At 59.4% G+C, this 15,524-nt stretch overlaps 1 protein-coding gene across 2 annotated transcripts; it reads left to right on the top strand.

The window, feature by feature from the left end:
* Positions 1-797: 797 nt before the first annotated feature.
* On the top strand, positions 798-14,951 carry NLGN2 (neuroligin 2). Of its 2 annotated transcripts, XM_084616395.1 has the most exons (6): positions 798-1,176; positions 6,358-6,414; positions 10,098-10,247; positions 10,851-11,036; positions 12,168-12,957; positions 14,037-14,951. In XM_084616395.1, the coding sequence occupies exons 1-6, from the start codon at positions 1,056-1,058 to the stop codon at positions 14,869-14,871; spliced, it is 2,139 nt and encodes a 712-aa protein (XP_084472521.1). In that variant the 5' UTR covers positions 798-1,055; the 3' UTR covers positions 14,872-14,951. The 2 variants fall into 2 exon arrangements, with proteins under 2 accessions (XP_084472521.1, XP_084472522.1); XM_084616396.1 differs by lacking the exon at positions 6,358-6,414.
* Positions 14,952-15,524: the final 573 nt, after the last annotated feature.

Genomic DNA, 15,524 nt, shown 5'->3' with positions numbered 1-15,524 from the left:
TGCCCCCCACGTCCCTCCATCCCTCTCTCCTTGGCCCCCACGTCCCTCCATCCCTCTCTCCCTCCATCCCTCCCTCCTTGCCCCCCACGTCCCTCCATCTCCCTCCCTCCATCCCTCCCTCCTTGCCCCCCACATCCCTCCATCCCTCTCTCCTTGCCCCCCACGTCCCTCCATCTCCCTCCCTCCATCCCTCCCTCCTTGCCCCCCACGTCCCTCCATCTCCCTCCCTCCCTCCATCCCCCACCTCCCTCCATCTCCCTCCCTCCCTCCATCCCTCCCTCCTGCCCCCACCTCCCTCCCTCCTGCCCCCCACCTTGCCCATCTCCCTCCCTCCCTCCATCCCTCCCTCCTGCCCCCACCTCCCTCCATCTCCCTCCCTCCCTCCCTCCATCCCTCCCTCCTGCCCCCACCTCCCTCCCTCCTGCCCCCCACCTTGCCCATCTCCCTTCCTCCCTCCATCCCTCCCTCCTGCCCCCACCTCCCTCCATCTCCCTCCCTCCCTCCCTCCATCCCTCCCTCCTGCCCCCACCTCCCTCCATCCCTCCCTCTTCCTTTCTCTCCTTCTCCAGGTGAGGCCCCGATGCTGCGCCCACCTGCCGGACCCCTCCCGGCCCGCCATGGAACGCAACAGAGCCCCCCGGCGCCGCTAGCCCCCCCCCGCTGAGCCGCGCCCCCCCCACGCCGCCCCCCCCATCCCGCCGCATCTCCCCCCCCCGACCACCACGCCCCCCGCCATGCCGGTCCCGCCCGGCGCCGGCTGGCGGGCGGGGGCCTGCGTCCTGCTGTGGGCGGCGGGGCTGGCGGCCGGGGCGGCCCCCCGGCCCCCCGCGGAGGAGAGGCACCCCGTGGCCAGCACCCACTACGGGAAGCTGCGGGGGGTGAAGAAGGACCTGAACAACGAGATCCTGGGGCCGGTGGTTCAGTACCTGGGGGTGCCCTACGCCACCCCGCCGGTGGGCGAACGCCGCTTCCAGCCCCCCGAGGCCCCCGCCTCCTGGGCCCAGGTCCGCAACGCCACGGCCTTCGCCCCCGTGTGCCCCCAGAACGTCCACGGGATGCTGCCGGGGATCATGCTGCCCGTGTGGTTCACCGACAACCTGGAGGTGGTGGCCGGCTACGTGCTGAACCAGAGCGAGGACTGTCTCTACCTCAACCTCTACGTGCCCATGGAGGACGGTAAGGGGCCCGGGCGGGGGGTGCATCGGGGGGCGCGGAGAAGGGGGAGGCCTGGGGCGTATTCGGGGCTCGCACAGAGAAGGGGGAGACACTGAGGAATATTAGCGGGCTGGGACAGAGAAGGGGGGCCCTGGGGTGTATCGGGGGGTTGCATGGAGAAGGGGGGCCCTGGGGTGTATGGGGAGGTGACATGGAGAAGGGGGGCCCTGGGGTGTATGGGAGGGTGACATGGAGAAGGGGGAGCCCTGGGGTGTATCAGCGTGTTGCACAGAGAAGGGGGAGCCCTGGGGTGTATCAGGGTGTTGCACAGAGAAGGGGGGGCCCTGGGGTGTACAGGGGGTGGCATGGAGGAGGGGGCCCTGAAGTGTATCGGAGGCTTGCACAGAGAAGGGGGAGCCCTCAGGTGTATGGGGGGGTGGCACAGAGAAGGGGGAGCCCTGGGATGTATTCGGGGCTCGCACGGAGAAGGGGGAGACACTGAGGAATATTAGCGGGCCGGGACAGAGAAGGGGAGGCCCTGGGGTGTATCGGGGGGTTGCATGGAGAAGGGGGGCCCTGGGGTGTATGGGGAGGTGACATGGAGAAGGGGGGCCCTGGGGTGTATGGGAGGGTGACATGGAGAAGGGGGAGCCCTGGGGTGTATCAGGGTGTTGCACAGAGAAGGGGGAGCCCTGGGGTGTATCAGGGTGTTGCACAGAGAAGGGGGGGCCCTGGGGTGTACAGGGGGTGGCATGGAGGAGGGGGCCCTGAAGTGTATCGGAGGCTTGCACAGAGAAGGGGGAGCCCTGGGGTGTATGGGGGGGTGGCACAGAGAAGGGGGAGCCCTGGGGTGTATTCAGGGGCTTGCATGGAGAAGGGGCGCCCTGGGGCGTATTCGGGGCTCGCACAGAGAAGGGGGAGACACTGAGGAATATTAGCGGGCCGGGACAGAGAAGGGGCGGCCCTGGGGTGTATCGGGGGGTTGCATGGAGAAGGGGGGCCCTGGGGTGTATGGGGGGGTGACATGGAGAAGGGGGAGCCCTGGGGTGTATTAGGGTGTTGCACAGAGAAGGGGGGGCCCTGGGGTGTACAGGGGGTGGCATGGAGAAGGGGCCCCTGAAGTGTATTGGAGGCTTGCACAGAGAAGGGGGAGCCCTGGGGTGTATTGGGGTGGCACAGAGAAGGGGGAGTCCTGGGGTGTTTAGGGGGTGGCATGGAGAAGGGGGGCCCTGGGGTGTATCAGAGGCTTGCACAGAGAAGGGGAAGAGATTGAGGTATATTAGCAGGGTGGGACAGAGAAGGGGCGGCCCTGGGGGGTATCGGAGGGTGGCACGGAGAAGGGGGGCCCTGGGGTGTACTCAGGGGTTGCACAGAGAAGGGGGGCCCCGGGGTGTATTCAGGGGGTTGCACGGAGAAGGGGGGCCCTGGGGTGTACTCAGGGGTTGCACAGAGAAGGAGAGACATTGAGGTATATTAGCGGGGTGGGACAGAGAAGGGGGGCCCTGGAGTGTATCGGGGGGGTTGCACAGAGAAGGGGGAGCCCTGGGGTATATTGGGGTGTTGGTGGCACAGAGCAGGGGGGCCCTGGGGCATATTGGGGGTTTCACAGAGAAGGGGGGCTGTGGCTATATTGGGGGGTCAGTGCCATGGAATATCAGGTGCTATGGGGTACAATTGGGAGGCTCTGTGCCAGGAAATATGGGGGGGCTGCCACTGGTGAAGACAGTGACCATAACCCCCTCTTTTGTGACCTCTAGCCCCCCTCTTCCACCAGCCCCCCAATACCCACCCTACCCACCACAGCTTTGACCCCCTTAGTTTGTAAATGGATCCCCCAAAATCACAGTCTCAGGATGGGTGTGTTGGGTCCCCAATAACTGGATGTTGGGGGGCTGCTGGGGGTGCCGTGGGGCACCCCATTTATCCCCTCATGGGGGGCTTTATGGATTAGCGGGTTGAGCTGGGGGCCCCTCAAAATACCGGATAGCCCGCCCATGGGCCCTCAGGGTGGGGGGCTGGGGAAGCAAGTCAGGGACCCGCAAATCCCCCCCGCCTGGGTTGGGGGACAGGGGAGGAGCCAGGGGGAGGGGGCAGAGGTTCCTGTAGTGGGGACCCCCTCAAGGAGATGCAGGGCATGATGGGATGGGTGGTTCCTGGTGTCCCCCCCGCCCAGCATGCTTGCCAGTTGCCATGGGAACTGGGGAGAAATGGGGTGGGTGGAAAAATAGAGGGTAAAGGAGGGAAACTGAGGGAGAAAAGGGCAGCGTCCCCCCCACAACATCTCCCCACACACCCCATGACTTCCAGCTCCCCATCCCCCTCGTAGCCCCGCTCCCCTCTCCCATCCCCCCTCAACGCCCCCTCCGTCCCCCTCCCCCATCCCTCCATCACACCCTTAGACCCCCCAGAGCCCCACATTCCTCCCTCGCCCCCATCCCTCTTAGCCCCCCACAGCCTCTCCCAAAGCCCCATATCTCCCCATTGCCTGCCCCCCACCCAGACCCCATCACCCCCAGGCCCTGCCACAACCCCCTCAGCCCCCCATCACCCCACAACCCCTTCATCCCTCTCCCAGCCCCCTGGCCGCATCTCAGCGCCAGGCGAGGGGTCCCGGGGTCACCAGCCGCCCCGCCCCAGAGGTGGCCGCATCTCAGTGCCGGGCGAGGGGTCCCTGTATAACCAATGCATGTGTGTGACCTGGGGGCGTGTGTGTGTCATTATTTCTGATGCTGGGAGCAGGGGTTGTTGGTGGGACACAAGGTGGGGGTTTGTCAGCCAGGACTCCTGGGTTCTGTCTCTGGGAAGGGAGTGGGGACTAGAGCACGGGGGGGCTGGGAGCCAGGACTTCTGGGTTCTCTCCCTGGCTCTGGGAGGGGAGTGGGGGCTGGTGGTTAGAGCAGGGGGCACTGGCAGCCAGGACTCCTGGGTTCCATAATTCTGCCAATAATTTTTAATCTGTGCCTCAGTTTCCCCATCTTGCAACTGGCGATCTTTATCCTTCCTTTGTCTGTTTAGGTGGTGAGCTCTTTGGGGCGGGGGCTCCTTCAAGCTCTCTCTGTGCACTACGGGGGCCCCGATCTCAGTCAGGGTTGCTAGGGGTTACTGTAATAATTCGTGATAACGTTGCATTGCCCCCGCAGGCTGGTTTGACCCCGGGGAGCGGGAGGGCTCACAGGTGTATCTGGGGGGCCCCCTTGACAGCCTGATATCCCACCCCCGATCAGACACATGGACCCATCTACCTTGGTATCCCAGCCCCTCCCGACCCCCCAGTCAGGCCCGCCGGCCCATTTAGCCCCAGAGCCAACCCCCTCTTCCTGTGGCCCGGTAATATCAGTAATAACGAGTTTAGACCTGCACGCTCCTACTTACCCCTCGTAGAGTCTCCATCCATTGATCCCCGGACAGCCCTTTACTTATCTATCCACTCCTCTATCTATCTATCTGTCTGTCTGTCTGTCTATCTATCCCCATCCCCCCCTTATCTATCTATCTATCTATCTATCTATCTATCTATCTATCTATCTATCTATCTATCTATCGATCTGTCCCCATCCACCCCCTCTATCTATCTATCGATCTGTCCCCATCCACCCCCTCTATCTATCTATCTATCCATCCATCCATCCCCAGCCATCCCCTCTATCTATCTATCTATCTATCCCCATCCACCCCCTCTATCTATCTATCTATCTATCCCCATCCCCCCCGATCTATCTATCTATCTATCTATCTATCTATCTATCTATCTATCTATCCCCATCCACCCCCTCGATCTATCTATCTATCCCCATCCCCCCCTCTATCTATCTATCTGTCTATCTATCCCCATCCCCCCCCGATCTATCTATCTATCTATCTATCCCCATCCACCCCCTCGATCTATCTATCTATCTATCCCCATCCACCCCCTCGATCTATCTATCCCCATCCACCCCCTCGATCTGTCTATCTATCCCCATCCACCCCCTCGATCTATCTATCTATCTATCTATCTATCTATCTATCTATCTATCTATCTATCTATCTATCTATCTATCCCCATCCACCCCCTCGATCGATCTATCTATCTATCTATCTATCTATCTATCTATCCCCATCCACCCCCTCGATCGATCTATCTATCTATCCCCATCCACCCCCTCTATCTATCTATCTATCTATCTATCTATCTATCTATCCCCATCCCCCCCGATCGATCTATCTATCTATCTATCTATCTATCTATCTATCTATCCCCATCCACCCCCTTGATCTATCTATCTATCCCCATCCACCCCCTCGATCTATCTATCTATCTATCTATCTATCTATCTATCTATCCCCATCCACCCCCTCGATCTATCTATCTATCTATCCCCATCCACCCCCTCGATCGATCTATCTATCTATCTATCCCCATCCACCCCCTCGATCTATCTATCTATCTATCTATCTATCTATCTATCTATCTATCTATCTATCTATCTATCATCTATCTATCTATCTATCTATCTATCTATCTATCCCCATCCACCCCCTCGATCTATCTATCTGTCTATCTATCCCCATCCACCCCCTCGATCTATCTATCTGTCTATCTATCCCCATCCACCCCCTCGATCTGTCTATCTATCTATCTATCTATCTATCTATCTATCTATGTATCTATCCCCATCCACCCCCTCGATCTATCGATCGATCAATCTATCTGTCTATCTATCCCCATCCACCCCCTCTATCTATCTATCCATCTATCCCCATCCACTCCATCTATCTATCTATCTATCTATCCCCATCCACCCCATCTATCTATCCATCCATCCGTCCATCCGTGTTCCCCATTTCCCAATTCATGTCCCATAGCCCTTCTCACGAGTAAAGGGTTTCGAGGTGTGGGGACATATTCATCCACCTTTTCCTGTACCCTCCCAAGTGCAGCCCTCTTCTAACCACCTTTGACTCAACAGCTGATCTTGGTGTCTCTCTATATCAATTTTTTTGGGGGAAAAACGTTGTATTTTGCTTAAATATATTGATCTCTCTATATATTTTCTTAGTGAAATGTTTTTGGTTTTTGGTTGGTTTTTTTCTATTTTTTTTCCTTTTTTTAAAAGCAAAAACAAACCGAAAAAAAAATCTCTTTTTCTTTTTGATCTTTTCTCTTTCTGTCTTTTTTTTTTTTCCCCACTTTCCCAAATTTTTCTTTTTTCTTGGTCTTAGGTCCACTCACAAAAAAACGCGACGAACCCAGCGGAAACAGTCCCTCCGGAGACGAAGGTATTTTTGGCTGCATGTTTCACATTTCTTGCTGGTTTTTTGGGTTTTTTTTCTTCCCCTTTTCCTTTTTTTTTTCTTCTTCTTTCTTTCTTTCTTTCTTTTTTCTTCCCAAACAACCAACCTTCTTTTCAGTGGTTATTTTTTATCGGGGGGTCGGCTCTTTTTCACCCAAAGCTGCTGCTGTCGACTTAAAGACATTAATCAATTGCCCAAAAAACGAACCACGATTTCTGCTTTTTCCTTTTGCCCTGTTTCTTGAGCTTTTGACCCTGTTTTTTGGGGGTTATTTTTTTGGAAAAGAAACCGAACGAAAACCACCGCCCAGTGGAAGAATATGTGGGGGGGGCTCGTAAAGCTGAGCAGGTCAGGTGACGGGCAGGGAAGATTGGGGGGGATCTGTACGTGTTCCCCGAAAATGACCCCTCTTGTTTGCTCTCCTCCCCATCCCCCCAAAAAAACTTTTCTGTGTCTTGGTCTGAAAGGAAACTCGGTGGGTTTTCCTGGGGGGTGGGGGGGGTTCTGTCGATGGGCCCATCTACCCTGGTATCTGGCCTGCTCCCAGACACCCGAGATTAGGGGGCTCTGGGGCAAACAGGGGACATGGGGTACAGACCAGGGGAGATTGGGGGGCTGCCCCCCCATCGCCACCCGCCCCCCACCCTCCGCCCTGATTGCTTTGTCATTTCCATCCCCAGCCACCATGGGGTGTGTATGTTTTGGGGGAGGGAGGCTTAGCCAGGATCGGGGTTACTTGGGGGGAAGGTTTAGGGAGGTTGGTGGGGAATTTGGGGGAAAGTTTCGGGGGTGGTCAGGGGATGGGGTTGGTGTGGGGGGCTGGAAAGGCAGGTGAGTGTGCGAGGTGAGGGTGAGTGTGGCCGGCTGTCTCCAGAGATGTGTGGCTGTAACATCAAGACAGCTCGGCCCGTGCGTGTGCAAAGGGGTGTAGAAGGGGCACTGTGTGTGTTTGTGCCAGGATAAGTGTGTCCGTGGGTGGAAGGGGGGTGTGTGTCCGAGCATGTGAATGTCTCTGCACAGCCAATGTGGGTGGACATAAATGGGGCGTCAGTAAGTGTGTAAGGATGTGGGAAGGTGCGTGCGTGCAGGGTGGGTGTGCAAGGGGGGGTGTTTTGGATGCCTCCATTGGTGACTGGATACGTGTGTGTGAGTGAAGCCAGACTGTGTGTGTCTGTGTTAAACTGGCATGTGTGTGTCTCTGTGTGTTAAGCTGGGGTCTGTGTGTTTGTGTGTGTTAAATTGTGTGTCTCTGTGTGTTAAGCCGGGCCCTGTCTCTGTGTTTTAAGCCGGGGTCTGAGGTGTGTGTGTTAAGTTGGGCTCTGTGTGTGCACGGGGCTCTCTGTGTATGTGCAAGGGGACTGACAAGTGTGCAAGGCTCTTAGGCAGGAGCTGTGTGTGTGTGCGAGGGACTCAGCGAGTGTGTGAGTGGCTCTGAGTGTGCAAAGGGTCTGTGAGCATGCGAGCAACTCTCGGCGTGGCGAAGGTGCAAGGAGGCTCTGTACGCGTGCGAAAAGGCTGGTGCGCGTGTGACGGCTCGGGTGCACGTGCGACAGGCTCCACGAGTGTGCGAGGGGTTCCCATCATCCCCTCCTCCATCTTAAACAGGGTGGGGGGAGGGGCGGCCCGGCAGGCGCTAATTAAGGCCTCCTTGCGTCTAATTAACGCTCTCCGTTGGCACAGAATTAATTAGGCCCCCAGTTGCCATGGAGACGGGATGTGACCTAGAAAAGGAAAGCAAAATTTTTTGGGGGGGAGGGTGAGGGGGGGGGAAGAAATTTTTATGTTTCCATGGCAACAGGGTAGAACGGTGGGGTGGCCTCTGACCTGGGGGAGTCCTGGCTGCCAGGATCCCCTGACCTTTGACCTTTCACCCCCGCTTGTGACTTCCATGGAAACCATGGGCACCTTGTTGAACTTTGACCTTTCCTGACCCCAGCAGGGACCCCTGACCCGATGATCATCTGGCCTCCAGAAACCTCTGACCCCCAATCCAGTGATGCCCCTGACCTCCATTGACCTCTGACCCCCCCCGGAATCCTTGTCACATTTGACTGCTCTGACCTCTGACCCCCACTGACCTCTCTGACCCATGACCCCACCAGCATTTCTGGCCTTTGACCTCCCAGGGACCTTTGACCCCCCACTGACCTTTGCTACATTGACTGGTCTGAGTTCTGACCTCTGACCCCCATTGGCCTCTGTGACCTCTGAACCTCACCAGTCTTTGACCTCTGACCCCCAGTGACCCTCCATCCTCAATGATTTGTAATCTCTGACCCCATTAACCTTTCTGACCTCTGCCCCTTGGGGATCTTTGTCCCCCCCATGAACTTTTGACCCATTGGATTTCTCTGACCCCCTAACCCACATTGACCTCTGACCTCTAGGAATCTGTGACTCCCCCCATTGACCTCTCTGACCTGTGACCCGCTGGGAACCTCTCACCCCCGCCCCCCCAGGAACCTCTGACCTCATTGGCCAGTCAGACCCGTGACCCCCTGACCCACCCCCAGGGGGCAAAGTGCTACCCCCTACTGGGGAGATGGAGCAATAACAGGCGGGGGGCAGGACCATACTGGGGGAGGGCTCGTTCCCACAGCACCACCCCATTCAGGACCCCCCCAGCTCCATATCTGTGGGGGGAGGGGTTCAGAAGGGGTGGGGGGGTCCTGGGGCAGGAGGCACAGGTTGGGGGGCAGAGACCCCCCCATGGGGCTGCAGGGGAAGGGATGGGGGTCAGAGAGCATGGGGGGTTAGGGAATGAGAGGGATCCTGGGGAAGGGGTCGGGGGTCTGAAATGGTGTGAGGGGGTTTAATAGGGGGATGGGGGCAGAGGGGGTCTCTGGGGGGTGCAATGGGGGAGACCAAGGGTGCCAGGGGGCAATGGGGTCCTATTTGGGTCTTTTAAGGGGGGGCAGGACTATTTGACCCCTACCCAGGCCCCATAGCAGCCAATCCCCCCTGTCCAGAGATACCCCCCCATCCCTCCAGATTCCCCTCCACCCTGGCCTGGGGAAAGGGGCGTCACCGGGGGGTCCCCAGGGACGGGCGTGGAGGGGGGATCAGCAGACTCACGGGCAGGGGGGCAGGAGTCACCTCGAGTGACACTGCCTCTCTCTGCCCCCCGATCTCTCTCTCTGCCCCCCGATCTTGCTCTGCCCCCCGATTGCTCTCTGCCGCCAATCTGTGCCCTCCGATCTCTCTCTGCTCCCCGCAATCTCTCTTTGCTCAAATCTCTGCCCCCCGATCTCTCTCTCTGCCCCCCGATCTCTGCTCCCCATGATCTCTCTCTTCCCCCCATTTCTCTCTGTCCCCCCACTCTCTGTCTGCCCCCAATCTCTGCTCCCCCAATCTCTCTCTGCCCCCAACCTCTCTCTCTGCCACCAATCTCCGCTCCCCCTGCTCCCTCCCTGGTCCCCCCAATCTCTGTCTGTCCCCTGATCTCTCTCTGCCCCCCATTTCTCTCTTTCCCCCCCACTCTCTCTCTGCCCCCAATCTCTCTCTGCCCCCAACCTCTCTCTCTGCCACCAATCTCCGCTCCCCGTGATCCCTCCCTGCTCCCCCCAATCTCTGTCTGTCCCCGATCTCTCTCTGCCCCCCATTTCTCTCTCTCTGCTCCCCCTGATCTCTCTCTGCCCCCCATTTCTCTCCGTCCCCGTCCCCCCCAGATATCCGGGACAGCGGGAAGAAGCCAGTGATGCTGTTTCTGCACGGTGGCTCCTACATGGAGGGGACGGGGAACATGTTCGATGCCAGCGTCCTGGCTGCCTATGGCAACGTCATCGTCGTCACCATGAACTACCGTCTGGGGGTGCTGGGTAAGGGCCCCCCCCAGCCGCCCCTCCCCCTCCCCCGGATCCCAGCCCCCTGCCCCCATGTGTCAACCCCCCCCCAACCGGGATCCTGCCGGCGGAGCAGGGGTGGGGTAACTACACAGGAAGCCTCGAATTGCCCCCCCAGTGTGTGTGTTTGGGGGGGGCATGTCCTTATCCCGTACCCCCCCCCACCGCCAATCTCCGAGCCCAGCGTGTGAAATTTACAGATCGGCGGCTGGAATGAATATTTAATTACAGTGAAAGGGGGCGGGGCGGGGGGGGGAACCCAGAGCTGATGAGAATGACTGGCGAGGCCTCATTAGCGCTAACGAGGGGCCTCGGGGTTGCGGGGAGCGAGAGAATTAATTTTTTATCCACTTTTTCTTTTTCTGTTTCGGGTTGACATTAATTGGGGACGGGGGGGACGGGCAAAGTGCCCGGAAATCAGTTGAAATCAAATGTCACCTTTCCTCTGGGGCGGGGCGGCTGGTGCCCCGGGGACCCCTCGCCCGGCGCCGAGATGCGGCCACCTCTGGGGCGGGGCGGCTGGCGACCCAGGGGAGTGGCTCCTAACCCCGGTCTCCGTGTCCGACCCCACCCCCTCAGGATTCCTGAGCACCGGGGACCAGTCGGCCAAGGGGAACTATGGGCTTTTGGACCAGATCCAGGCCCTGCGGTGGCTCAACGAGAACATCGGGCACTTTGGGGGGGACCCCGAACGCATCACCATCTTCGGGTCCGGCGCCGGAGCCTCCTGCGTCAACCTCCTCATCCTGTCCCACCACTCAGAAGGTACCAGCTGCCCCCCTGCCCACCCGCCCCCGAGCCGCATTCCCCGCCCCCATGAGCCAGCCAGTTCCACATCTATATCTATCTATCCATCCATCCATCCATCCCCATCCACCCCTTCTATCTATCTATCTATCCATCCATCCCCAGACACCCCCTCCATCCATCCATCCATCCATCTATCCCCATCTACCCCCTCTATCTATCCATCCATCCATCCATCCCCAGACACTCCCTCCATCCATCCATCCATCCATCCATCCCCCCATCCACCCCTTCTATCTATCTATCCATCCATCCATCCATCCATCCCCAGACACCCCCTCCATCCATCCATCCATCCATCCATCTATCCCCATCTACCCCTTCTATCTATCTATCTATCCATCCATCCATCCATCCCCATCCACCCCTTCTATCTATCTATCTATCCATCCATCCCCAGACACCCCCTCCATCCATCCATCCATCCATCCCCATCTACCCCCTCTATCTATCCATCCATCCATCCATCCCCAGACACTCCCTCCATCCATCCATCCATCCATCCATCCCCCCCATCCACCCCTTCTATCTATCTATCCATCCATCCATCCATCCCCAGACACCCCCTCCATCCATCCATCCATCTATCCCCATCTACCCCCTCTATCTATCTATCCATCCATCCATCCATCCATCCCCATCCACCCCTTCTATCTATCTACCCATCCATCCATCCATCCCCAGACACCCCCTCCATCTATCTATCTATCTATCCCCAGACACCCCCTCTATCGATCTATCCCCATCCACCCATCTATATCCATCCATCTATCCATCCATCCCCAGATACCCCCTCCAACCATCCATCTATCTATTCATCCATCCCCATCCACCCCTCTATCTATCTATCCATCCATCCCCATCCACCCCCTCTATCTATCTATCCATCCATCCCCAGACACCCCCCTATCGATCTATCTATCCCCATCCACCCATCTATATCTATCTATCTATCTATCTGTCCCCATCCACCCCTTCTATCTGTCTATCTATCCCCAGATACAGGCCTCCGTCCATTCACCCTCCGATCCCCACAGCACACGTATCTCCCCCTCTTGCTCTCTCTGACCCTCTCTCCCTCCCCGGCAGGTCTCTTTCAAAAGGCCATAGCTCAGAGTGGCACGGCCATCTCCAGTTGGTCCGTCAACTACCAGCCCCTGAAATACACCCGCATGCTGGCCTCCAAGGTGGGCTGTGACCACCTGGACACCAGCGAGACGGTGGATTGCCTGCGCCGAAAGCCGTACCGGGAGCTGGTCGACCAGGACATCCAGCCGGCCCGTTACCACATCGCCTTCGGGCCAGTGGTGGACGGGGACGTGGTGCCGGACGACCCGGAGATCCTCATGCAGCAGGGGGAATTTCTCAACTACGACATCCTCATCGGGGTGAACCAGGGCGAGGGGCTGAAATTCGTGGAGGACTCGATGGAGAACGAAGACGGGATTTCGGCCAGCTACTTCGACTTCACCATCTCCAACTTCGTGGACAACCTCTACGGCTACCCCGAGGGAAAAGACATCCTGCGGGAGACCATCAAGTTCATGTACACGGACTGGGCCGACCGGGACAACGGGGAGATGCGGCGGAAGACCCTGCTGGCGCTCTTCACCGACCACCAGTGGGTGGCGCCGGCCGTGGCCACGGCCAAGCTCCACGCCGAATACCAGTCCCCCGTGTACTTCTACACCTTCTACCACCACTGCCAGACCGACACCCGGCCCGAGTGGGCCGACGCCGCCCACGGGGACGAAATCCCCTATGTCTTCGGGGTGCCCATGATCGGCGCCACCGACCTCTTCCCCTGCAACTTCTCCAAGAACGACATCATGCTGAGCGCCGTGGTCATGACCTACTGGACCAACTTCGCCAAGACGGGGTGAGCGGGCCCCAGAGGGGCATGGGGGGGCAAGCGGGGAGGGAAGAGAAGGAGGGGCCATGGGGCCGGTAGTCTTGGGATAGGGCATAGGGGAGAAGCCGGGTGGGATGTAAGCAAATGGTCGGGAGGGATGGGGACAGATGGATAAATGGGAAGGAGGGAGGCAGGGGGGTGCGGGGAAAGGACAGCTGGGGGTGGTTGTGGGAATAGAAGAGGGATGTGGGGATGGATGGGAGGGAGGGCGGGGGCTGGATGGGGGTGGGGAGATGGACGGATGGATGGGCAGGGAGGGAGGGATGGACGGACAGACGGATGCGTGGAGTGGATGGATGTGGAGGGAGGGATGGGGAGGGAGGGCGGGGGGCTGGATGGGGGTGGGGAAATGGATGGGTGGGTGGGTGAGGGGATGGATGGCCGGATGTGTGGACTGGATGGATGCGGAGGGATGGACGGGTGGATGAGGGGATGGATGGATGGAAGGATGGGGAGGGAGGGATGGATGGACGGACGGATGCGTGGAGTGGATGGATGAGGGGATGGATGGACGGACGGATGCGTGGAGTGGATGGATGAGGGGATGGACGGACGGACGGACGGGTGGGTGGGTGGGGGATGGATGCGTGGAGGGGATGGATGGATGGATGGACGGGGGGATGGGTGGGTGGGGAGGGAGGGATGGATGGATGGATGGGGGGAATGGATGGATGGACGGATGGGGAGGGAGGGAGGGATGGATGGACGGACGGATGCGTGGAGTGGATGGATGAGGGGATGGATGGACGGACGGATGCGTGGAGTGGATGGATGAGGGGATGGACGGACGGACGGATGGGTGGGTGGGGGATGGATGCGTGGAGGGGATGGATGGATGGATGGACGGGGGGATGGGTGGGTGGGGAGGGAGGGATGGAGGGATGGATGGGGGGAATGGATGGATGTGGGGCAGATAGCAGTGAGGAATGTGTTGCACCCGTATCCATCTTGAAGACCTGAGGCCCTCTAGAAACACTCCCCCTCTCGCGGTTGCCTCTGGGCCAGATTCCCCCCGCACCCCATAACTCCATCTCCCCTCCTTGCAGGGACCCCAACCAGCCAGTGCCGCAGGACACCAAATTCATCCACACCAAGCCGAACCGCTTCGAGGAGGTGGTGTGGACCAAGTTCAACACCAAGGACAAGCAGTACCTCCACATCGGCCTCAAGCCCCGGGTGCGGGACAACTACCGGGCCAACAAGGTGGCTTTCTGGCTGGAGCTCGTGCCTCACCTCCACCACCTCCATGACCCCGTCTACACCTCCACCACCACCCGCGTCCCGCCCTACGGCACCCGCTGGCCCCCCGGCTCCCGGGCGGGGCCCAGCACCACCCGCCGGCCCTTCCCCACCCTGCCGCCGGACGAGGACGAGGCGGACGACCGCCGGCGCTACGCCCCTTTCCCGGGGGACTCGCGGGACTACTCCACCGAGCTGAGCGTCACCGTGGCCGTGGGGGCCTCCTTGCTCTTCCTCAACATCCTGGCCTTCGCCGCCCTCTACTACAAGCGGGACAAGCGGCACGAGCTGCGGGCGGGCGTGCTGGGAGGCCGGCGCCCCAGCCCCCAGCGCAACGCGGCCAACGACCTGGTGCACGGAGGCCAGGAGGAGGAGCTCATGTCCCTGCAGATCAAACACTCGGAGCACGACGCTCACGACCTGGAGGTGCTGAGACCCCACGAGATCCTGCGCCCGGCCTGCCCTCCGGACTACACCCTGGCTCTGCGCCGGGCGCCGGACGACGTGCCCCTCATGACGCCCAACACCATTACCATGATCCCCAGTACCATTACGGGCATGCAGGCCCTGCACCCTTTCAACACCTTCCCCACCGGGCACAACAACACCCTGCCCCACCCTCACTCCACCACCCGGGTATAGTTGCCTCTCCCACCCCAGCCACGGGGAAATTGCGGCCAAGGGACAGGGCCCTTCCTCTCTGCCCAGCCGCCGACCCCTGACCGCGGGGGGCGGGAGGGGTGGGGGGGAAAGAAAGGGAGACGTGGCATCTTTTGTGTGCCGCGCAGTCGGGGATTTTGGGGTGGGGGGGTTCTTTTATACAATAATTAAGGAAGGGGATCTGCGGGCCAAGCTCGAAGGAGGAGGTCTCCCACACACAATGAGAATCGACTGGTTCCTTTCGGACGGATGGTGGGGTCTTGGCACTGGAGGGAAACCGACCGTACTTTGCTCATCGGCGGAGGTGCCCGGCACCCTTCCCAATGCGGTGTCAGTACTGGGGGGCAAGGGGGCATTGGAGAGGGACCGTCCATCCTTCGTTCACCTTGGGTGGACAGCAGAGAGGCCCGATGCCCTTCACGAACAGGGTAGGAGCATCGGGGAGTGTTGGAAAGAACCACCCGATCCTTTGCTCCTCTTCGACGGAGGATAGAGACGTCCAGCGTCCTTCCCGACACGGTCTCGGCACTGGAGAAAAACCGACTGTTATTAATTCATCTTGAATGGATGATGCGGGTGCCAACACCCTTCCTCAACACCCTTCCTTTCTGTTCTTCCTCATCTGGCAACAGCAC

This window comes from Lepidochelys olivacea (genome assembly GCF_965140295.1).
Source record: "Lepidochelys olivacea isolate rLepOli2 genome assembly, chromosome: 28".
NCBI lineage: Eukaryota > Metazoa > Chordata > Testudines > Cheloniidae > Lepidochelys > Lepidochelys olivacea.
The sequence above is the reverse complement of the archived record's forward strand: the minus strand, read 5'-3'. Positions and strand labels throughout refer to the sequence as shown.